This window comes from Acinonyx jubatus, chromosome A1 (genome assembly GCF_027475565.1).
Source record: "Acinonyx jubatus isolate Ajub_Pintada_27869175 chromosome A1, VMU_Ajub_asm_v1.0, whole genome shotgun sequence".
In the NCBI taxonomy this organism is placed as follows: domain Eukaryota; kingdom Metazoa; phylum Chordata; class Mammalia; order Carnivora; family Felidae; genus Acinonyx; species Acinonyx jubatus.
Genome location: NC_069380.1, coordinates 204,908,030 through 204,933,730, shown reverse-complemented (window position 1 = coordinate 204,933,730; position 25,701 = coordinate 204,908,030). Strand labels below are relative to the sequence as shown.

The 25,701-nt window shown below is 40.9% G+C and overlaps 1 protein-coding gene across 8 annotated transcripts in view; it reads right to left on the bottom strand.

The window, feature by feature from the left end:
• The window catches only part of FYB1 (FYN binding protein 1), a 166,492-nt gene that overhangs the window by 88,933 nt on the left and 51,858 nt on the right, over positions 1–25,701 (bottom strand). For 7 of the 8 annotated variants that reach the window (XM_053201301.1, XM_053201290.1, XM_053201297.1 and 4 more), the window contains exon 2: positions 8,889–10,050. In XM_053201301.1, coding sequence (XP_053057276.1) covers positions 8,889–10,023 — 1,135 coding nt within the window. In that variant the 5' untranslated portion in view covers positions 10,024–10,050. Of the gene's footprint in view, positions 1–8,888; positions 10,051–25,115; positions 25,279–25,701 lie in introns of those variants that run through there. The other variant, XM_053201306.1, reaches the window with a different exon arrangement.

The following is a 25,701-nucleotide window of genomic DNA, read 5'->3' as shown; positions in this document are numbered from 1 at the left end:
AATAATTGGAGTTATTCATGTGTCATGTAAGTTAATTTCACTTTGGTTTGAAAATAAAAAACATATGCACAAAGAGGTGTCATTAGCATATGAACCCATAATATTCAGAAATAATTTTCGTCACAGCCAAGAAGGAGCCTTTAGTGGCAAATGCATATGGTGGAAATCCAATCCTTTAAAAAAAGGGTACTGGCTTGGAAATAGTTTTAGCAGATTATATGAAGCAAGGTATCTCCTGCCCAGTGAGCAGACTGAATTACAACATTTACCCAATCTTCCTATCTAGTCTATAAATTTCTTTTTTAGTTTTTAAAATATTTTAATGTGTGCAAACACAATTGAAAGTAAATCAGGAAGAGTGTGTATTTGATTATTAGACTCAATATGTATTTGTATTTGATTTTTAGATTTGACTTTCTAATTTTTCTTTCTTAAGTATTTGGCATTTCATTTTAATGCTTTTCCCTCTATGGGTTACATGACTATTTTAAGACTTAAATAATTTAAATCAAATTTGGTATATACTAAACATCTCATATGCATTTTATACTTTATTTATGGGTAAATCAGTCACTATAAAAGAAAATATTTATGTTGTAAGTTGCTGTATCTTCTTTGATCTAGCACAGATCCTATGTTGACATAATGCCACTAGATTAGGCAATATTTCCATATTTTCTTTTGTAAGCAGCTTAAAAATATACCAACTTGCTGCTGGATCACAGGAAGTTATTATAATAGGATAAATCATGGCATGTTGCTCCAAACTGGGTTTTACAGAAATTTCTCTTCCCTAACTAAGAAAAGCCATAGTCCCTCATACAGATATGGTTGACTATCACTATAAAGAAAATTTCCCCTGCAGATTAGATGACAAGTATGGACCACTGTTGTGCTAAAACTAATATTAAAAGACGAGCTGGCACCTGAACAGTTAAGGAAGAAATTTAAAGCCAAAGAAAGCACAGAGCAAGGAACCAGGAAGCAAAATATGTGGAGGGGGCTTTTCGGTGACAAAAATGACTTAGACCCTGAAGAGAGGAAGCTGCCTTCCTCAGAGGTCAGCCCCAGTGTCCTCTCCTTCTTCCGGCTCATTTTCCTCTCCAGTACTCCATTCTTCTACTAGTCTCAGTATAAAGTAATTGGCTGTTAAAAGCTTAAAATATAACTACTCTCAGGGAGTTTTCAGGTTTTTAGAGGTCAGACACTACCCACACTCCAGAGGTAAACTCCCATCAGGTAGCTGGAACTCTCCCTTGCCCTTCACCTTGATTGTGACCTGAAAAACTCTTCAGGATAGATTCCTGGAGTGGTCATCGGAATGTCTTTGACCAGCCAGCCTAGTCCAGAGGATGTGAAACAAGCAGTGACCATGCACTTCACATCAGTCTCCTTTCTGCCTTGTGAAGGAGTGCATTGATGGTTCCTTTGGAAGTGTTGCTGATAGCTAGATCATAACTGAAATACTTATTTAATATTAATTAACAAGGGAGACTTACAGAATGTCCCTCCTCCAATTCCAAAATAAAATAGTAAAACTAAAATAGGGCAAGATAAATAATATCCCAAACGCACTTTAGTGGCCATCACCCCTAAAAATAACATAGTTGGATAAACATCAACAACTGTTGGCCTAGGGAAGAAACAGAAGGTGCCATAGGAGGCAAATAAAGCTTTCCACTTGTTCCCTAGAATGAGGAGCAATACTGGGGGAAAACAGTGACTTGATTTGATTAATTTAAAATTTTTAAAGTTTGTTCGTTGAGAGAGAGAGAGAGAGAGAGAGAGAGAGAGAGAGAGAGAGAGAGAACATACCAGGAAGGAGCAGAAAGAGAGGGAGAGAGAGAGAATCCCAAGAAGTTTCCTCACTGTCAGCCCAGAGCCCAACATGGGGCTTGAACTCAAGAACTGTGAGATCATGACCTGAGCCAAAATCAAGAGTCAGATGCTTACTGGACTGAACCACCCAGGTGCCTCCAGATGACACTGATTTTAGAAAACCTGTGAGTTCTCCTTAGTACACTCCAGGTTGGAGAAGTGGGCTCAGGGGTGAGTGAACGCTCTGGGGAAGGTCAAGGAGAAACGTATAGCGTGAAAGCCCTAAATACCATGACAGCATCATATCAGAGGCAGAAGGGGGATGAGCCACCATGATTGGCCTTGCCCTGGTATAGGAAACAAAATGAAATCTCAGAAAATGGAACAGCATCCAGCCCTCAAGACCAGCACAGCTATCTTTTGCTCCACAGAAGAGTGGATTAGAAGCAACACTCAGAGCTGGTGAATTGATCATACTGGATGAGAACACATGCATTTGTCACCCATCAGCCAGATCTAAAGAAATTGGTGTGACCTCTATTCATATGGAACAGAAAATCCCCAAAAGCAAAGAGGAACATCTCTCAGAAAATACTGATGATGGAGTGATTGACACTAACATACTTTGGCTAGGTTTTTAAACCTTAAAGACAGAGGTTCCTTTGGGAATCCAGATAGAAAAGATAATCACGTTCAAAGGGGGGGAAATTCAGGGTGGTCCCAGACTTCTCCACAGTAAATTTAAATGCCAGAATGTAAAAATAAAGACCATGTAGATTGGTTATAAAAATGATGAAAACATTAGATAAAAAAATGCCCAAAGGTTACTGTTGGGATAAGGCAGGTTGTTTGTGAGAACAGGGTTTAGACTGAGGAGCTGGTTTATCTTAGAAGAGCAGAAGTTGAGAACTTAGAAAGATGAAGAATGGGAAGCTCTTAAGATTTGAACAGTGGCTTGTGGGCTTTTGTGGTTAAGAGAGGGAATGCTCTTTCAGAGGCATTTCTGCTTTATTTTATTTATCTTTTTGAAATATTTATTTATTTATTTTGAGGGAGAGAGTGCAAGTGGCAGAGGGCAGAGAGATTGAGAGAGAGAGAGAGAGAGAGAGAGAATCCTAAACAGGTTTCACACGGTCAGCACAGAGCCTGACATGGGACTCAATCCCACAAACAGTAAGACCATGACCTGAGCAGAGATCAAGAGTCGGATGTTTAACTGACTGAGCCACCCTGGCACCCCAGGCATTTCTGTTTTAGAGTTAAACCCAAGTAAGCTGCCCAATTAACAGTCAATGGTTCCCCAGAAGTTTCAACCTGGAACAGAAGATCCAGAGGTCTTATGGCAAACTGCTTTCCCAAAGACCAAGGAAGGCAAACGAAGTAGAGTGGGCTCAGGATGGAGCCGAAAGTAAGAGTTTTACAGCAGAGTTTCTACAGGCATTTGACAAAATGCACATCAGACACATGGACAGTGAGCTAGCAGAACAACGTGGCCACCTGAAGCCGACCCATGCTTCACTTTCAGTCTGTGAACCATAGAGCTTTGCCTTTAACTTTTCAGTGTTCTGAACTGGCCCAATCTGTGAGATGTTTCAGAAAATGTGCCTGGGTACTGGCACAAAACCAGACACTCGGATCAATGGAACAGAATACAGAACCCAGAAATGGACCCACAAACATATGGCCAACTCTTCTTTGACAAAACAGGAAAGAATATACAATGAAATAAAGACAGTCTTTTCAGCAAGTGGTGCTGGAAAAACTGGGCAGTGACATGCAGAAAAGCAAACCTGGACCACTTTCTTACACCAAACACAAAAATAAACTCAAAATGGATGAAAGACCTCAATGTAAGACAGGAAGCCATCAAAATCCTCGAGGAGAAGCAGGCAAAAACTTCTTTGACCTTGGCCACAGCAACTTCTTACTCAACATGGCTCCAGAGGCAAGGGAAACAAAAGCAAAAATGAACTATTGGGACCTCATCAAAATAAAAAGCTTCTGCACAGCGGAGGAAACCATCAGCAAAACTAAAAGGCAACTGACAGAATGGGAGAAGATATTTGCAAACGACATATAAGATAAAGGGTTAGTATCCAAATCTAAAAAGAACTTATCAAACTCAACACCTCCAAAAAAAAAAAAAAAAATCCAGTGAAGAAATGGGCAAAATACATGAATAGACACTTCTCCAAAGAAAACATCCAGATGGCCAACCAACACATGAAAAAAATGCTCAACATCACTCATCATCAGGGAAATAAAAATCAAACCACAATGAGATACTACCTCACACCTTTCAGAATGGCTAACATTAACAATTCAGGCAACAACAGATGTTGGCAAGGATGCAGAGAAACAGGATCTGTTTTGCACTGCTGGTGGGAATGCAAACTGGTGCAGCCACTCTGGAAAACAGTCTGGAGGTTCCTCAAAAAACTAAAATTAGAACTACCCTACGACCCAGCAATTGCACTACTAGGCATTTATCCAAGGGATATAGGTGTGCTGTTTTGAAGGGACACATGCACCCCCATGTTTATAGCAGCACTATCAACCATAGCCAAAGTATGGAGAGAGCCCAAATGTCCATCGATGGATGAATGGATAAAGAAGATGTGGTATACATATACAATGGAGTATTACTCGGCAATCAGAAAGAATGAAATCTTGCCATTTGCAACTACGTGGATGGAACTAGAGGTTATTATGCTACGCGAAATTAGAGAAAGACAAATATCATATGACTTCATTCATATGAGGACTTTAAGACAATTAACAGATGAACATAAGGGAAGGGAAGCAAAAATAACATAAAAACAGGGAGAGGGACAAAACAGAAGAGACTTACATATGGAGAACAAACAGAGGGTTACTAGAGGGGTTGTGGGGGGGGATGGGCTAAATGGGTAAGGGGCATTAAGGAATCTACTCCCGAAATCATTGTTGCACTATATGCTAACTTGGATGTAAATTTAAAAAATTAAATTAAATTAAAAAAGAAAAAAACCCAGAAAACGTGCCTGGGATCTGTTTTTTAGGTTCCTTGTTCTTAGATTCCAAGTGTACAGTATTATATCAAATGCCTGTAGAAACTCTGCTGTAAAAAAGGTCTACTTACCACCCCCCCCCCCAATTTTTAAAATGTGTTTGAGCATAGAATCCCTTTCCCTTGTAATGGTTTGGAGCAGCACACATTGATATAACGTGATGTATAAATATCCAATTTTAGAGAGAGATAATTTAGGGTATATGAAGGAGAATCGTGCCTCCTCCTATCCTTGCTGCTGAAAATAGCCCGGCACCTTTAGGTTCCAAACTACTGCTGGCTGGATTAGTTGAAGCGATGCATAAGCAGGTATGGAGGGGTCAGTCACACCATTAGCCCTTTGCTAACACCCACTGGGACCCTGGCCTTACCTCTTCAATTGTCAGGATGCTTAACTGATCATTCTTAAAGCTAACATACAGAAAGATGAGCTTAGTTTCTCTCCAGTATTAAGAACAAGACCAGGAAAAGGGTGGGATGGAATATTTCCAAGCAGATTTATTACTAACTCCCACATGCAAACCAACAGTCAAGCCAGGGGATCTTAACAACCAAAACTTTGCTGGTTGGGCACACACTCATGCTTAGGATGAACTCTTCTCACCGCTGGCCCAGGAAACAAAAGGAACCAGAGACAAGGTTAGTTTAGAAAACATTTTGATATTTTGGATTTTTTATCTTTTGAAAGTTTAGGCTTTTGTAATCCCAAATGGTTCTGGGGGAAAAAAGTTATTGGCTTCATGTTCAGAAAAACAGTATGTTATATTCGAGCTTATGGTTTACTAGTAAGTCAGTCAAATAGATCTATAATATAGACCCCATGTGTAATATTCATTTCACATGGAACCTCTATTCAATGGAATGCAAGCCTACTGACAGGGGTTATCTAATTCGTTAAAGTAATTGCTAAGCTATAGAGAATATTAATACTAAAATCTGATTAAATAGACTTTGGTGGGATGACAGACCCAAGGAATGAACAAGAAGGTATTATTTCTATGCTCCAAATAAATAATGTTAAGCAGACTGGTGTCTGTCTTCATGTAGCTTACAGTGGTATTTGTAGTTAAAAAAAAAAAAAAGTTTCAGCCAAAGAAGAGAGAGAGAGAGAGAGAGAGAAGAATGAGAATTCTTTGAATATCCCTTATGCCCCAATTATTATCTCAAGATATCCTATGTTTCAAGAGAAGGAGCCTAGCAGGGAGTGCGGTGAGGGGGACCCTAGCCCTGGAATTAGAGACACCCAAGGATCAGCTCTGCCCCTGCTTAGTCATGGTACAGTCTTGGGCAAATTACCCAACATCTCTGAACTTTAGTTTCCTCATAGAATTCTTATTTCATTGGGTTCTTGGGAGGAGCGAACAGAGTAGTGTGTTTCTGGTATGTAACAAGTCCTCAATAAATAATACATATTTTTGATGGGCAATATACTGGACAAAGATGATAAAAGATGGAGAGTAGGTCTGGGGAAGAGGTTTAAGGGGTTGGATGTGAACCTGGGAAGGAAGGAATCAGGTAGAAGGCTAAGAAAAAATAGTTTTAGAGCTTTGAAAACCTGCAGAGTAATTAGATGAAGCATTGGTTAATTCGAACACTCTATAGTTTCTAAATCTGGTATATTTTTAACCGTCTTAAGTGGAATGCTAAATTCCTTAGTGTAGTTTGGGAAAAATAGCAGTGGTAGGATCAGGAGTCAGCAGACCTGCCTGTTAGGAAATTCTCAGTGTTCAGAAAATAACATATAAGTCACCTATACAAGCTTATTTTTTGCAGCATTGTTTTGAAGAGAAAAGGTTTGGAAACAGTACAAGTTCTTCAATCGATTAGGTAAGTCATTCATTTACCAGAAGATTATGCAACTCTAAAGAATATTCAGTTACCTCTTATTAAAATATGAAAAGATATACAAGATTTTTTTTAAAAGCAAGGATCAAAGCATTGTATATAATGTCCTACTTCTTGAGTATAAAGCCAAGGGGATTAATATCTATGTTTACATTTGCTTACATAGACATAAGGAAACTGGATGGACATAGAAATTAAGAAAAGTGGTTTCTGTGGGGCAGAGGCTGAGAAGACCCAGAAAATGACAGACAAGGACTGTATATCATTTTATACTTGTTTTTTTTTCAGCCAGATGTAATTTCTATTTTAAAAAAAATCAGTTAAAAAATGTAAACATTAAAAAAAAATGTGAATGCTTTAAAGGGGTGTTACCCACAATTTAAAGTTAGGAATCTGCTTGCTTTATCCTGACACTAACCTGAGGTCAGTTCAAATCAAGAAGGACTGAGTTTTGATTTGCGAAAAAGGTGGATGAGGAGGGAACTGCCTCACTTTTGGAGGATAATATATTCCAAGGGATCTGTGTTAGAGGTGGGATACATTATAGGAGGAGTTAGAGTCTAAATTGTGTCGTGGGCACTTGAGCAGTAGGGAGGCAGGTCAGCATGGGGGAAAGGGAGAAAAGAAGGCAAGGACCCACTCTGCCTACTGGGCAGTTTGGCCTCGGTCCCTTGGAACTTTATCGCACTGGTGGTCAGCTCAATACTGACCAATACTGACAGTCCCTTGCCGGGATTGTAGAGCAGTGGACTCCATTAGCATTTCAACAGCATGACACGAGACAACTGGTTACCACCTCAAACCTGGGAGTTGAGTGGAAATAAAAATGGAGAACATGGAATAAAACGCCCAAGGATTTCTACTTAACATCACTAAGTTTCCCTGGTTTGATGTTAGAGGTTAGACGGAGGTTATGATAGCTAATTTTTTTTTTTTTTTTTTATCTGAGGCACAGAAGAACTAAGGGAAGTCAGAGGGGATCTTTTAGAAATTGTCACAAAAATAATGTTTCTGAGTTATGGACCAGTATTAAAATGAGGGGGGATTTGATCACTAATCTGTTGATCAACAGCAAGATATTGATGTGAGGAAGATGATAGACTGCAAGATGCTTCTGCAGAACCGAAAAAGAAAAACATACTTATACTTAGAACGGCTTTAATTAGGCCATATTTTTGTAAGGAAGAAAATATGTCTAATAGTGGTGTGGTCTCTATTCCACAAGCATCCTTTCTCCACCTTCCCCAATAATAAACAATAGTTGCACATTATTGGCCTAAAATATTAATCATTTTAGGTATAAGTGAGCTTCCATTGTCACTCTGCAGGGTTACAATGACGTGGGAAGTCAGGCCGTTCGGCATCAAGTTTTAGCACGTGCCATAGGATTGTAACATCTCTGGAAGAAAATTAAGCTATTTACCCCGAAGGAGACTCAAGTGTCCCTTTGGCTTATCCTAGTTAGGTACTACTTTAGGAATCAGCAAAGTTCAGAAAGATTTATGTCGAGAAATAGAAAACAGCTGAACTACAAAACAGAAAGTGGCATTTCCTGAGCCCTGTTTCCTCTCTTATTTGAATATTGGGCTTAGGAAACGCATGATGACATTTTGGACATTTAAGATCACTTGGAAGCGGTTTTCTCAAGCTCTGTACTATTGGCACTGGGCTGGCTATTTTGCTGGGGCAGGCTGCCCTACGTGGTCCCAGATGTGTCGCAGCCACTCCGGTAGTGACAATCACAACTGCCTCAAGACATTGCCAAATGTTCCCGGGCATCAGAATTGACCCAGGCTGAAAACCATCAGCCGAAAGGTTTGCTCATCTTTTTGTCTAACTCTTTTGTGGCAGTAAGGGGAACACACCTTAGCCTCATCCAACAGAAATGAAACCCAGCTAAGGAAGTAAATGAAAGCAAAACCACTTATCAATCAAGTGGATATATTTCCCTTCCCACCCCAAAAGTGGCCCACCAAGGCACTTGCTCACAGAACTAAGGATTTTTGCCTCTCACACCTCCCATACTGAAGCAAAAAAAATGCCAAAGAAAGGTCACCACATGCCAGGAGTCCCAGTGATGGAATCATTCCTTGTTACAATTTTTTTCCCCAGAAGGTAAAACACCCTCTGCTGTAGAACAAAACTTGTTAAATAGCGAACGAGAAAAAGAACTCACTGTTTCCAGAAGCGGCTTTGCGGAATCTCGTCAGGTCAACATTTGGGGGTCTGCTGGGCTTTGGTGGCGGTGGGCCCAGGGTGAACAGGGGAGGCAGGGGCTTCTGCCTAGGGGTGGCTGAATTCTTGTCTCCCCTTTCCTTCTCCTGACTTTGGCCCCATGGCCCTGCCCCTGTCAGCTTAGAAGGCGTCTTAGGGAACTTGGCAGGAGGAGCCCCAGAGGCTGGGTCCTCCTGATTCATTTTGCTCAGGAAGACGTTCTTAGCAGCATCTATCTTCCTATCTTCTTTTTTCTCCTCAGCATTTTTGGAGAGGCCTGGGCTTCCTCTGTTCACGGCAGGTTTCAGAACCACGCCAGGGAAAGGTGAACTTGATGTCTCTCCTCCCTGGTCTTTATTTTCTTCGTCATGCCTTGTTGGTTTTAAAGGGGTCATTTTGGACTTGGCTCCAAGGGGGGTCGGGAGGCCTTTCTGTAGAGACGCGTTCTTGGTGGCGTTCTCGTCTTCGTGGCTGTCATCACTACTCAGGGATGGCTTCTGGCCAAAGACGGGCTTGGTTAAGAGGGGCTTGGGGTCGTGGTCTTGGGAGGCTGACCCAAACTTGCCTTTAACCCCAGCCAACTTGGGGAACACTTGCTTCTGCTCAGTTTCCTGGGCTGGGGGATTAGAGCCCGGCTTGGGGCCTGGTGGCTTTAGGTCGTGGTCTTCGTTTACATTGTGAAGCAAAGGCTTATTCCCATGGGGCCGGGGAAACACAGGTTTGGAATCTTCCTTGGGCACATTGATGGGCTTGGGGCCTACAGGTTTTGGAAATCCCACTTTTACCTCAGGGTCTCTGGTGGCTGAGTTTGCCGGTGGTGCAAATCTTTGGCCCACTCCCGTAGGCTTTAGAAACGGGGGCTTGGGCTCCTTGTCAGGCTTCTCCTCAGATGAAGGTTTCACTGCCAAAGGTGGCTTTGGGGACCCAAACCTAGGTACGTTGCTAGGTCCCGCAGGAGGGCTGGCACTTCCTTGGTTGTTGAATAGGTTCTTTTTAGCTTGTACTCCTGAAGGTGAGCTTTGCCCCGCGACTTTGAAGGGGCGGCTGTTGACAGAGACCTCCTCCGTGGGGTTGCCCCCCGTGTTAAATTTCGCCATGAGGGACTTCACATCTGCTTTTGTGTCCTACAAGCACAGGGAACAAAAACTAACTGAGAGCCAGAAGTCTCACTTGCACAATTTAAAATACTACACTCTAAAGGGCTTCCTGGTTTGAGGCTTGCAGCGTCCCTGATTGGTTAGGGAGACATTGTAACACTTATCTTCCTCTATGGCAAAATAATCTGTGAGAGTTTCTTGAAGGGGAGGGCTGTTGCTGTGCATAGAGTGTTTTGTTTTGTTTTGCTTGTCTTAGACTGACTCGTCTATTTCTGTTTAAGTTACAACTTACCTTTTGTCTTTCTCCAGCTCTCCTGTTGGATTTCTTCTAAACTTGGTGTGTTTCTCCTTTGTTTTACTTGACAAAATATGGAAGTGACTAATAAGGGACTTCTTCCATATTTTACAGTCGGGCCTCTTAAACAGAAACTGCACTTGAAAAAGTGAAAATAAGTTCTTCTATAAATCCAGCTGGCACGCTTTCTACAGCACGGCCATGTTTAACATCTCTGTGGTTTGCAAGAGGACTTCTGGTCCCATCCACATTTAAGGTGTTATCTGCTTGAGAACTGAGATGTGGCAGAAAAGCTCACTCATTTGGATAAGTAAATAGTAAGTGAGTTTTTCTACTTATTTGTAAATACTGAGTGCTGCTGATTCAATTGGAACGAGACTAGCAGGCAGAATGTGATCACCTCCCAAACTGGTCCTCTCTTGGGAACCCACGGGGAAGGTGACCAGGAAGCAGTAGAGACTGGCTGGGAAGTCTCACATCCAGCCTTGTCATTTCTCCAGTCTCCTCTCTTCTAGAAGGACATTTAACACTCCCTCTTAGAAGGCCTGCTGCACAGTTTCTGTCCTTGTCTAGAATTAGGATATTACTCAGTAAAGACAACAAATAGTTACCCTTCTCTGAATATAATCCCATGTAGTCTGGAAAAATTCATGGTGTTTGCTCTTTCTTTCCAAAGCAAGGATTTGACATTTTCTAGTTCTTCTAGAAATATTTGAAAATCTGAAGCATCAAAAAAAAAATCACTGAAGATACACCTGTGGCCGTGACAGTTTCCATTTTTGTGCTTTAATATTCACCTAGAAGACGTTTTATTTCCCTCCACTACCACCTATCTGGCCACATGTCCAAATACATCTCACTTTTCGATGCCCTACTCCGTACCACAAAACCAGATCATGGGCTCAATATATGGAAACTATTATTAGAAATATTGGGGGGCGCCTGGGTGGCTCAGTCGGTTGGGCGGCCGACTTCAGCTCAGGTCATGATCTCTTGGTCCGTGAGTTCAAGCCCCGCGTCGGGTTCTGTGCTGACAGCTCAGAGCCTGGAGCCTGTTTCAGATTCTGTGTCTCCCTCTCTCTGACCCTCCCCTGTTCATGCTCTGTCTCTCTCTGTCTCAAAAATAAATAAACGTTAAAAAAAAAATTAAAAAAAAAAAAGAGAAATATTGGGGCGCCTGGGTGGCTCAGTCTGTTAAGCGTCTGACTTCGGCTCAGGTCGTGATCTCGTGGTCCGTGAGTTCGAGCCCCGCGTCGGGCTCTGTGCTGACAGCTCAGAGCCTGGAGCCTGTTTCAGATTCTGTGTCTCCCTCTTTCTCTGACCCTCCCCTGTTCATGCTCTCTCTCTCTGTCTCAAAAATAAATAAACGTCAAAAACAAAATAAAAAAAAAAAAAAGAAATATTAAGTAGCCTATTCAAGGGCTCACAGCCAGGAACTGCGAGCACAGGAATGTAAACTCAGGTGTATCTAGGAATCTGAAGTCCACAAATGGTCTCATTCCTTCTTGTATCCCCACAACACGTGGGCTGGGGTCTGACACCTTCAGGCTTCTAATGCATATTCGGGGAAATAAGGGTTGGCAATGAGCTGAATGAATACTGCGACTTGCAATTTAAAAGAAGTGGTGCCCTCACCTGGAGTTTTTCTTTGTTCCAAACCACAATGTATGTGTGGTTGCAGGATGGGGGAAGGGAACCTAGGTGCTAGGAGGAGAAAAGCAGATGAGAACACCATTTTCCAGTTTGAATTTGCTCCTTTAACTTACTACCCTATCTTCAAGTTGCTGAGAACATCTTGTTTTTTACGTTGTCTACCTTGACCACTCTTTTTGTCCCCATGATATCTTCCAATCCTCAAACAATCCCTGAAGGCTGTAGGCAGGAAGACAGCAGGACTAGGGAGAGTTGGGGTGCTGGGGGATAGAATGGGAGAAGATGGGTCCTTCCCTGTGTCCTCCCAAGGAGATCACGGCTGCAGAGACTTCAAACCCTAACACAAGATGCATACAGAAGTATTAACACAAAAACGTGCTCCCCATCTGTAAGAAAGTTGGTCTCCGGGGAAGAACTCCTTTATTCTGGACTCATTTTATATTTTGCAATGTATATTCTAGATCTATAATTTATTCTAGATTTATAACAAGAAGCTACATTGCAGAGTGGTTAATAGCACAGACTGGGGAGCCAGACTGCCTGGGTTTGAATCTTACCAGCTGTTGAACTTAGGGCTGGGGACATAAGGTCTCTGGGCCTTAGTTTGCTCAGTTCTATCATAGGAATAACAATGCAGCTTCATGGGGCTATTAAGTCGATTAAGCTAATAACTGTAAGCGTGCTTGTAACATCAGAGGGTCTCCTAGTTTTATACCGCAAGGGAAGCCTTAGGAATCATCTAGTCCTCCTCTCTCACTGCACTGGAGAGGAAAGAGCAACTAAAAGATTACGGCAATATCGTACTTAGTGATCGCAACTGCATATCTTGGGTTTCATGGGGGAAAACCCATGAAACAAACAAACCCATTGTCAAACTCCACGTCCTGGTTTTACAGTAGAAAATATGGAAGTGGTTGATTCAGAACTGGAACTTAAGTCTCTTAGCTGCCAGGCCAGACCCAGGAGGCCATGCAACATCATGGTTAATAACCCAGGCTCTAGGATTATTGACTTGGGTTCAAATCTTGATTTTGTCAATTACTGGCCATGTGACCTAACAAGTTACTTAACCTCTCTGAGACTCAGTTTTCTTCCTCTGTAAAATGATAATAATAACTCTCCGTTTTTCACAGGGTTTTGTTTTTAAATCAAGATTAAATGGATGAATGCATGTAACATTCTTAGATCAAGAATTACCTGTACTGCACAGCCAATGATTGTTTGCCAACCTTATTTTTTATAATTCACTAGTCATATGATATCATTTTCTCCAGGTGATCAAATTCTGAAGTTATAATAGTTCACATTATGGTTTTTTTAAAAAAATTCTTTTTAATGTTTATTTCTGAGAGAGAAAGAGAGGTAGAGAGAGTGAGCGAGCACGAGTGGGGAAGGAGCAGAGAGCGAGGGAGAGACAGAATCTGAAGCAGGCTCCAGGCTCTGAGTTGTCAGCACAGAGCCCGACGCGGGGCTTAAACTCATGAACTGCAAGATCATGACCTGAGCTGAAGTTGGACGCTTAACCAACTGAGCCACCCAGGCACCGCAGTTAATGTTATGTTTTAATTTAATTTAATTGTATTTATTTTATTTGTTTTGAATTTTAAAATGTGAGTGTAGTTGACACATATTACATTAGTTTCTGGTGAACAACATAGTGCTTTGACAAGTTTATACATTATGCTATATTATGTTCTTTTTTAAATGTTATTTTATTTTTTTTTTAGAGAGAGAAAGTGCATGTGTGTGCATGTGTGTGAAAGGGGGAGGGGCAGAGAGAGAGGGAGAGAGAACCCCAAGCAGGCTCCACCGTCAGCTTAGAGCCTGGTGTGGGGCTCAATCCCATGACTGTGAGATAATACGAGAGACATTATCAAGAGTCGATTGCTCAACAGACTGAGCCACCCAGGAGCCCCATATGTTATATTATGTTGTAATTTTAAATCAGTGTGACTGAAACACACATACTGCTGGATAACATAATGGAGTTATTGTGTTGGAGTTTGGTTTACCCACACTCTGAAACTTTTCACTGAATGTTGAAAGATAGAGAAAGAAATAGTAGTAAGTTCTTACATAGGATGGACACTTTGAAGAAACAGGAACTGCTAATAAATCTGGCAAATCAGTAGCCCAAACTCTACAACTATTTAATCACTTATTCTGACTGCTTAGCTTTAGGAGTTGTTTGATCATTATCATTGTTTTAAGTTTATTAGAGAAGATTTTCAACATCCAGATTTGCCCTTAATCTTAACAATAATAGCTAGATTTCTTGCATAATGGTAAGGATAGAAAGGTAAAAATGATAAAAAAATTTTTTTGACATTCTTTCATCCTGATTTCATTGCCTCACCAGAGGTAACCACTGTTCTCAGGGTCTTATGTATATTTCTAAGCTGTGCATATGCAGTTATACACACACACACACACACACACACACACACACACACACACACACATTCTTCCTGTCCCCACTTTTTGCACAAGTGGAAACCCTTGCTTTGCAGTTTGCTTTTTTCCAGAACTGATAGTTGCTACATACGAGCCCAGCTGGATATATCACAAGCAACCATTCTGATTGCTTGGTACCTGTACAATTCCAGTGGTTAAATATTTTCAATATTATCTCTGTCATCTTCCCTTACAGTTGATCCACATCAGTGCATATTATTGGCACAATTTTTTTAAATAGGTTTTTATTTTATTTTATTTTTAGAACGGTTTTAGATTTACAAAAGCACTGAGAAGATGGTACAGGGAGTTGCGTCTGGTTTCCCTTATTAACACTTTACATTAGTTTGCAGAACCTTTTTAACTTTTAATGATTTAAAGATTGGGCCCTACTTATTCCTAAGAAGAGGTATTTAAAATCTGGAAGACCTTTCGAGTTCAGGATATTTTAAGTAAATCAAACATGTCATCTCAAATTACTCAAATTTCTTTTCCAAAGTCATTTGAAGCAATTCATTATGATTTCCCTCTGTACCTACATTTCCATCTAATTATATAATGTTTAGTACAAACAACTCCCATCTCTTGCTCTATAATCACACAGATGTAACTGTGGAAATGCTCTTGATAGAAATGAATTTCCTTTAGCCCCCATATATTTTTCCCTTCCTCAGAATTGTGTATCTTCACTGGCATAAACTTACCATGCTTTCCACAACCCCCAGGGAGGAGGCTGTGAGTGAAAATGCATTTACTACATCCGCTGCATTGCTAGTTAACAACTCCAGATTCCAGAAAATCTTTCTTTGCTTTTAGCAACTTATGTGAAGGTAATGGATCAAGTACATACTTAAACAAAGGCTGAGATGACATTTAGGACAGGCATCAAGAAACTGAACACATTAAGAAAATGTTCCCCTTTGTAGCTAGTTTGTCTATGTATTTTCATATCAAAAATTAAAAACACTTTATCACTGTTGATGATAACAGGGTTTTGCTTAGTTTGGGATTTATTTTTATAGTACTCATACTTTTAAACATATCTTGGATATTAGGTGAATCCAGTGGTTCTCAATGAGAAACATTTTTGGCAATGTCTGGCAAAATCTTTGACTGAGATGACTGACCAAGGGAGTGTTCTTGGCTTCCAGTAAGAAGAAGCCAGAGATACTGCTGAACATCCTACAATGCACGGGACAGCCCCTCAACAAAGAGTTATCAGTCCAAATAGTGCTGCGGCTGAGAAGCCCTGAGTTAATATCACTCCTGGATTATTGAAAACACTTTACCAGAAAGTCTGCTTTTGATTTTTGTAATAGAATATAATCTAACGCCTATAAATACCTGTGTGAAAACTAAATAATACAAAAAAGCTGTTGCTAGAGATTGTTTTCAAAGTTCCATGTCTTTGAAAGTGTCATCTTTGTAAAGTTTCATTTATAAAGCACACAAAAGATAAAACAGCCATGAATCATGGGGAACTAATGAATTTAAAATAATTGAAGCCTGACTTTACCTCAAGATGTGTTTGTGTCATTTTTGAAATTTTTTTTAGTGTTTATTTATTTTTGAGGGAGAGAGACTGAGTGTAAGTGGGGGAGGAGCAGAGAGAGAGACACAGAATCCAAAGCAGGCTCCAGGCTCTGAGCTGTCAGCACAGAGCCCGATGTGGGGCTTGAACTCAGGAACCACGAGATCATGACCTGAGCCAGAGTCGGACGCTTAGCAACCGACTTTTCTTTTTAAAGAAAAAAAGGCACTCCTCTTTTCTTTTTAAAGAGACTTAATCTTCTATACTCAGTGAACTTGGAAAAGGGAATTGCTTTAATCTGAAAACAAACTTTCTTAAAACTATTCATTGTCAGAGATTACTTAATAAAACCACTCTACTTGCTATTAGTTGTAAAGACAGAGTTAATAGAAGTTGGTTGAAAATACAGTACTTGTTACAACTTCTCACAAGATGATAGATGGCAGGTTGGGCACTAGAGACAGTGAAACTGCAATACGCCTTTTTCATCCCCATTAACACTTTCTAAATATTGAGGTACCTAGTGGATTCTAACTTAAGTACACACTGTGTCTACTCTTCTTCCCCAGTGAGTTGTAAGAGCAGGGAACTGTTTTTATTTTTCTTCCTCGAAAACAGCCCCCCTCTGCCACCACTCACCCAAACAAGACCTCCCTAATGCCTGGCACATTTCTTTCCATAATATCTATCACACATACTGGCTGATGGGCTGAGTTTATTTGAATTTCACCATGATTGAGCCCACACGTGATAGCTGGGGACATGATTTCCTTAGCTTCTTGAAGGGTGTTGAACCCCTCTCATGAATCTGTTTTTAAGAGCTCTCTGTCTCACAGAGTCTCTACCTCATTGTGAATGGGCCATGATGGATTCCAGTTGGCTGAGCCTCCGAGGTTGGAGGAGCACCAGGCCCCTCTTCAACAGGATGTGGGAACATGCTCCTCACCACAAATTGAGTTCTCGGGGCAAGCTCGGGCTCTGCAGAATGGGCAAGGGCACAGGTAGGAGGAGCTGATGGCGGAAGCGGTGGGGGAGTCCTCACAGGACTGTCGGTGGCTTGTAAAGGTGAAGATGGAGCTGCAGACAAGCCCGGCAGCCAGCCTCCTGCTGTGAGGCGTAAAGGAGGAAGAAGAAAACACCTGGCACGAGTGGGGTCTCTCTGGGAGCTGTATTGCTTGGATCCCCTCAACACAGGTGAACTTGGCCATTTCGCTTCAGGAGGCTGGCCTAAGTACCTTAGCAGAAAACCTCTGCATCATTATTCCCCCTTGTATTACCTCAGGCACCTGTTCTGGATCCTTTCCTTGTTCCTACTGTGTTCTCTCTTCTAGAGGGAATTGAAGTAGAGGAAACAAGATAGTTCAGCAGCAAGTAAAGCTCAGTCAGTGATGGCCCACTTTCCAAATTCTGTGTCACCTTGGACTCTCAAGGTATATTGATGCTTTAGGCTTTTATGTACCTTCTGTATTTAAAATCGGGCTTGAAAATCACCATCTGTCTACAAAGTAGAGCCTTCAAACCTTTCTGGTTATCCTACCAAATAGCTCCTGCACCAACACGGTTCTGACTTTGTCACGGCTTCTGATGGCTTAAGCAAAATGGATCAGGAACTTCACTGTGACTTCTTACATGTTTCTGAAGTTTGTTCTGCTATAAGTTGTTGACTCCTTGATGCTAATGGAATGGTGACAGGATGTAGAGAATATGAAGTCAGATGTTGGTGGTAGGGAACGACAAACAGCCCCCAAACCATTTATTTTTGTTAGCCATTTTGCATAGCTTATATAGAAAATTTAACTTACATTTGCTTACTGTATAATTCACTCAGCCTGAGTTAACTAAATATATCAATTAGAGGATAGTCTCTGAGGAATGTACATTTTGACTAACAAACTTGTAGGTAATTGAAGTGTTTTCATAGATGTCTTACTAGCGGCTTATTTAGATCTTAAGACAATATTTAAGTACACTCCATTATGTGGAGTTCTTTCATTTTTCCTGTGCCTCCAACTCTATCATCTCAAAGAGATCTTAATTTCATTTACTATTTCTAGTGGTTATTCTATTTTTATATATACGTAGTACACACCAGCAAAATAAAACTTACTTTGCTAAAAACATATGAGATCTAAAATAAAAACTCTTGATGGCTGAGAAAGATGCTGTTTGACCTGGGAAAAAAATAACATAGAAATGTTCTGCTTCCTTTTTTCTCAGTCTCCATGTTCCCTGCAGCACAGACACAAACACACAGACACACATAGACACGGGAGCCCGGGCCATGAGTTCTCTCTCTGCACTTGACAGGAAGTTAGAAACCGAAAGTGTATGGTCTACATGGAGTGGGCTGGGGTAGGGAGATGAGGCCATCTATGGGGTTTTCTAGAGACTTCCTTCCCAGCATGTGAAAGTCCTGTGAGAAGAAATCGGCTCAGAAGAGGAAGGTGTTGACAAGTTAATCAAGACCGGTTACAGTAAAGGATCCGGAGTGTGAATGGAGGAGAGTGAACCTAGCCATTGGAAGTGAAGGATTATGAAAGATTCCACAAACAGAAAGGGAAAATTTGAAACCCCGCTCTACAGAACATGGCGGTATGAAGCCCTCCCTTCGTGTCCCCCTTTGCATTCCTGCTCCGTCTCTCCTTTTGAACTTTGAAAATAATGCATCCAGTATTTAGGAATCAGGATTTAACAGTGCATTTACCTCACACCTCTTGCCTCGCTTCTCCTCTCCCATAAGTCACAGTAACAAGACTGTGTCATGAGATGAGCAACTTCTCTCACCTTTGTCACCACGGGACTTGTTAGAGCAGGTTGCACCCTTTCTTATTAAAATCGTGCTGTTCTCAATTTCAGACTTTTCATGGTGTATATCTTGCTCTTAACACCAGCTACCCTCTTTCCCCTGGTCCCTCATCTTTCCAAGGTGCTTCATGGCTTCCACTGCTCTGGGCTTTCACTTATCCATTCCTTCATACATTCCTTCATTTTCTTCTGAGAGAACTGATGACTCCTTGCTAATGTGCCAGTAGTTGTTGGATGTAGCACATAGCCACCATCTAGTTTAAAATTTGTGCTTATTAAGATTACTCATTTCAGGGTCCAAATGCCCTCAACACCCCCCCCCCCAAACGATGTACACTTGCGTGATTAGCAAAAATTTCTAGAGTTTGGCATTTTATATCTGTTCTAATTCTATTATTAGACCTAATAATCACATTTTAAAACAAAATTTTACATACAATATCTTATTTGATCCTCTCAAAGCTTGATTTATTCCTATAGTCAGAGAAGGAAAAACCAAGCTCTAGCACATGGTAGAAAAGAGAACTAAACCTAGGTTTTCTGACTCTAAATCCCATGTTTGCCTAAATACATCAGAGGAATCATGACTTTCTTTCCTTCTTGTATGGTTACAAGTTTGAGTTTGAATCCTCAGCTCACATAGAAGACAAATTTCTCATTCTGATCCAAAACGTCTTCCACCTAACCTTAATGATTTACCTTCTGCCCAGGAACCCTTCATTATGGCAGGTGGTGTGTTAGTACTTGCTCTACCCACGGTCGCGACCATAGCAGATCTAAGATGAGCAAGGAGACAAAGCAAGACAGGGGATATGGGGCCTGAGGCCAAGACATCCTGCTGGACTTTGCAACATCACAGGAAATCTGAAAAGGGTGAGACAAGACAAAACAAACAATGCTGCTGGCTTTATTTTTGATGTTTGGTCTCCGTGAGTGTCACATCAGGGTGGGATGTTTACTTGGATGACCTATTAGGTCTCTTTTCTCCCCAAACAACTGCCCCCTAGAGTCAGTGACATGAATAATCCAATCAGCAGTTCAGGGGCCTGGGGCACCATTCAGTTCATCCATTGTCCCCCTGGGATGGTGTTTGTTATTCATCTGGCTGCAGAAGGAAGTTGAAGGGTGTGAACTGATCTAGCTAGGGAAGGAGGCTATGATTTGGGAAGGCCCAAGGCAAAAATCAGATTGATAGCAATGAATTCATATAAAATAACTCCTTTTGTCTGGATAAAAAGCAATGTGTGTGTGTGTGTGTGTACATACACACACACACACACACACACACACATACATACTGTTAACATCGATGGTTCATTCAAAGAACAGAAATAAAAAATTAAACATACCAAAATCCCTTCTTGTTTTTATGATTTTTAAAATTCTGTGGTTTTCCTAAAGAAGGAAAATACGACAGAGAAAGTCACCTATTATTTTAAAATAAAGATATCCTTTAATTAAAATATGTAACCACATGAGCTATTTCTTCACACCCATTAGGATGGCTATTATAAAATAAAAAAAAAACCCACCAGAAAATAACAAATGTTGGCAAGAAATGTGGAGAAATTGAGCTCTTGTGCATTGCTGGTGAAAATATAAAATGGTGAAGCCACTGTGGAAAACACCATGCTGATTCTTCAATCCAGCAATTCCACTCAAATAAGTGAAAATGGGGACTTGCACAGATATTTGTACACCCATGTTCATAGCAGCGTTGTTCACAGAAGTCAAAAGGGGGAAGCCATCCAAGTGTCAACGGTGGAGGAATGGATGAAGAAAGAGTGTTATATGCACACAATGGAATGTTATTCAGTCTGAAAAAGGAAGAAACTCTTTAGTGCTACAACATGGATGAGTCTTGAGGACATTACGTTAAGTGAAATAAGCTAATCATAAAAAGAAAAATATTGTATGACTCCACTTATCTGAGGTACATTGAGTAGTCAAATTCATAAAGAGTGTAAGTAGGATAGTGATGATCGGGGGCTGAGGGTAGGAGGTGATGGGGAATTAGTGTTTAATGGGCATAGAATTTAGTTGGGGAAAATGAAAACATTCTGGAGATGGATGGTGTTAATGGCCATACTATAGTGTGAAAGTACTTATGACCATGGAATTGTACACACTTAAAAATGGTTAAAATGGCGAATTTTATGTTGTGTATATTTTACCACGAAAAAGTGGTGTAAATAGTTGAGTAGTATCTGAAAGATTATTAAATTAAATGAAAACTCTTTGTAAATGATACAATTGTTTTGATATTTTTCCACAGTGGGATATTTTCTTTCTTTTTACCCTAGTTTTAGTAATTGGAAGAGGAAAATGAACGTGACTCGAAGTGGAGGAGAAAATGATCTTTCAACAAGATCAAGCTTTTTGAAGACATTCTACTGTCCGGATGAAATTTTGTTTGATTGAGAATATTTTTTCAAAACTTTTAAGACGTTTTAAATGACTTACATATAAATGTGGCAAAAATGTCACAAAGGACCAATGTCAGATCTCTAATATAAATAAAAACAATAAAAAATTACTTGAGTGGTATAAGCACACCTCACTGACTAAAGTTATTTTTGTAACTGATGGGTTAAATAAACAAAGGTGTTTTGGATGGTCTCCTCTGACATGGGACAGGGAAAGTTAGAAGCACAGGGTATGGTACAATCACCTTGGGAGATTTTTTTCAAGCAGCTCATGGTATATGACCCATCCTATCCTGCTGTGCTCATCTAAGGGTTTCTTTATGCATAAGACAATCACCAGCCCTGCCAACCATGAGGACAAATGGGAGCATGTGGCATGTTGGGATACCAAAGTGATTATAAACACTAATAATGAACTATCAGAAAGAGAAATTAAGAAAACAAACCCATCTGCAATAAAATATCTAGGAATAAGTTTAATCAAGGAGGTGAAAGTTCTTTATATTAGAAACTAAAAGACAGTAATGAAAGAGACTGAAGAACACAAATAAATGGAAAGGTATTCTGTGTTCATGAATTGGAAGAATTATTATCATTAAAGTGTCCATACTACTCACAGCAATATACAGATTCAGTAAAATCCCTATAAAAATTGCAATGGCATTTTTCACAGAAATAGAACAAACAATCCGAAAATTTGTATGGAACCATAAAAAAAAAAATAACCAAAGCTATTTTGAGAAAGGACAAAACTGGAGGCATCATGCTACCTGACTTCAAACTGTATTACAAAGCTATAGTAATGAAAACAGTAGGTATTGGCATAAAAACAGACACACAGATCAATGGAACAGAATAGAGAGCACAGAAATAAACCCATGCATGTATAGTCAATGAATTTATGACCAAGGAATCAAGAATATACAACAGGGAAAAGGTAGTCTTTTCCATAAATAGTGCTGGGAAAATTGGACAGTGACTTGCGAAAGAATGACACCAGACCACTATCTTACACCATACATGAAAATTAACTCAAAACGGATTAAAGACTTGAATGTAACACCTGAAACCATAAAACTCCTACAAGCAAACAAGCAAACCAATTTTAAAAATGTGCAGAAGACATGAATAGACATTTTACCAAAGAAGATATACAGATGGCCAACAGACACATGAAAAGATGCTCAGCATCACTCATCATCAGGGAAATGCAAATCAAAAGCACGATGAGACATCAGCTCACACCTGTCAGAATGTCTATTACAAAAAAGAAAACAAGAGATAACAAATACTGGCATGGAGGTGGAGAAAAGGGAACCTTTGTCCAGTCTTGGTGGGAATGCAAACTGGTGCAGCCATTATGGAAAATAGTATGGAGGTTCCTCAAAAAATTAAAAATAGAACTACTATATAGTTCAACAATTATAGTTGAACTGACTTAGCCACCCAGGAGCCCCTAATTAAGGATCATCTGATGAGATAATCCTATATTATCCAGGTGGCACTGAATCCAGGAACAAGTGTTCTTATAAAATACAGAAGGGAGAAAGATAAGAGGAGGAGAAGGCCATGTGAAGACAAAGACAGATTGGAGTGATATAGCCACAAGCCAGATAATGCCTGGACCCACCAGAAGCTGGAAGAGGCCAGGAATAGATATACTCCCAGGGCCTTTGGAGGGAGCATGGCCTGGTTTACAGCTTGATTTCAGAATTCTGGCTTCCAGAACTGTGAGAGAATACATTTCTGTTGTTGTAAGCCATCTAGTTTGTGATAATTTGTTGCAGGAGCCACAGGAAACTGATATGCCCACCTTCACAAAAGTCCAATATGCTTTGTGCTGTTTTTCCATGAATATCCAAGTGCCTAAATGGATGAAGTTCAGGATGAAGGCCAGAATGTCTTTTTGCATGATAACCTTGTCTGGGCCACCATACGTTATCACCCTAGAGCAGGCATTCCTGCTGGGGTTGTCCCTGACTTGGAAAGACAGAGTGGGGAATCAGTTACATGTTGCACGTGAGCTTTTGTGTCATTTAACCTGCTCTTGGAAGCAAGATCTGACCAACATCCAGGGTGCAGACTCAGCAATATTATTAATAAATCATACATTGAATTTATATACTGAATGGTTTTACTTGTTTCTTGTTCGAGTAAGGAGGCCAGTTAGCAGAAGTAGAAGAACAGGACAAGCCCTGAACTCTCCATATCTATGAGAGACACCCTCTACTAGCTTCTGATCAGGTAATTTCAGCTTCTAAAATTTCTCATGGGATTTTCATCTCTTCTCAAACACATACATATTTGGTTTATTCCTAGTGGCTGATACAGAGACGATTCCAACATCTACTTCTCTTCACTCAGCAACTATAGAAATACATGCCTGGGACATATTGCCCCTGGGCTTTGACAAAAAGAGAGATTAAAATGGGCTAAGTGCTTGCACTTAACTTTTAGACCACTAGGTGTCAGTGTGACTGCTCGATGGGACCACCATAACGTTCAAGAGTGAATTTCCCCTAGAAACAACTTTATTGAGCTCCAAAGTCCAAAGAAGGGGCCTATGGGATGTGGGCAGGAGCTGTGGAGCATTTGAAGCTCCTGGTAGTTAAGTGGATGGAAGTGACAAGCAGGCAGCATGAATTTGAGTCTTGTAAATAATTCCCCTAGAGAAATGGAATCCTTCCCAGACTTTTGTTTCTAAAACAGAAGGCTGACTTCTCCCAGGATGTCTCTCGAATACACTGCAATGCCTTTGATATTCGTGATAACTTTTAGTGGAGGATTTTTAAAGATGTGGTTTTACTCGAAAGAATGATGTCTTCCTCTTGCCCCTCACCTGTAACATTAATTTCTGGGTTATTATCATATTTGAAGTTTATTCCTTGCCTCCTATATGCACATGTTTCGGTCTACATAAAACCTCTCCTGACAGGTCTTGCAGCATGGACAGAAAAGCACAGCCATGACTTTGCCTTGTGTTCATAAACCTATCTATTTTTCCACATGGAATAATCTCTACCTAATGCCAAACTGCTTTAAGTGGCAAATATTAACAATCTACTATTACATATTAGTAAACAATAACTTTATATAATTTTATACTTACAACAGCTCACTGAGGTAAGTACTACTTTTGTCTTCATTTTTTAGAGGAAACTGAGGCACAGAGTGGTTAAGTGGCTCACCCAAAGTCACATAGCTGGTAGGAGGCAGAGTAAGAGGCCCATGCTCTTCTGTGAAATACCTCATCATAACTCTCATGAAAAGGATGGGAAAAGGCCTTATGAATTCTTCAGAAGAGGCAGAAACTCATATGAGAGGGCCAAAGTCTCCAACTGAATTTTGTTTTTAGTTACTGTCACTTTGAAAGATCTCCTCAGATCATTTGTAGTCCTTTGTCATCCTTTGTCCCTGTTTGCCAGGACTCCTTCTGAGATGGCAGGGTTGATGGCGGCCTAGCTTCCTTTCCCTGGTCTGTGTAGAAATTTCACACGAGTCCCCACCCCCTGCCAGATCTTAAGGTTGAGGGGAAATTGAAATTTGCTCCTCCTCATCAAAAGAATGAACACACACTTGTTAGGAGCCAGGGTGAACTAAATCGTCTGTGCCCAACAGGACCAGGTTTCTTGTTCTGTTGTAAGACTTCGTTTAAGAGCAGCTGAACCAGAGGCTGGAACAGGAACATGTGAGAGGCCCTATTCAGTTACGAAACAGCAAGTGACAGACACATTTTTATCTGCTTAGCACCCTCTGGCCACAACGAGGCTGTGTTTTAGTGTCTGATGAACACCTCTTTGGCTATTTTCCAGCAGAATGTGTCTTTCTCTTAGCTATTTCAGCTATCACAGTCGATACTGCCAAAATTTGGAGACGGCACCAAATCCTGCTGTAAAAACTCACACATTTATTTGAAAGAAGCGGTTACCTGACTCCTGCAGAATGAGGTGGGGGGGATGGCCTCATGTGGCTCATCTTCCTGGGGCCAGGGGCTGGGCCCCCTCACTTTGGGCTGTTGTGTCTGCTCAGCATGTAGAGTCTGAGGACTGTGGAACTTTCTGATGCATCACAGGGTGATGTCCAGGGGAATGTTTGAGTGATCCACCCCTCCCTCCCCCCACTAGGCTGACCGAGTCAAGAAAAGTTCTTTTATGTCCTCAGGATATTGAGTAAGAAGGGGGAGAATAAGGGGAACTAAAAACTGTCTGTTCAGCCTGGATGCTTCTGCTGACATTCCCACCAAGCATATGACAGTTTTAAGGACAAATTCGGAATGAGGTTCTCCTGCCCGCCACTCTGGCATGCAAGGGGAGGAGCCAGAAGGCTGTGGTTCTGGAACCTGTTACACACCTGGGGCTGCCCTCCTGCAGGAGGGGTCAGAGAGAGGGCTGTCGATTAGGGAGGTCCACTCTGAGCCATGGAAGATTTGGGACTTAACTGCATCTGCAACTGGGAGATGAAATGAGTGCTCGGCTCTATGAGCCGATGGGGGTGCATGTGGTGGAAAGCCCAGT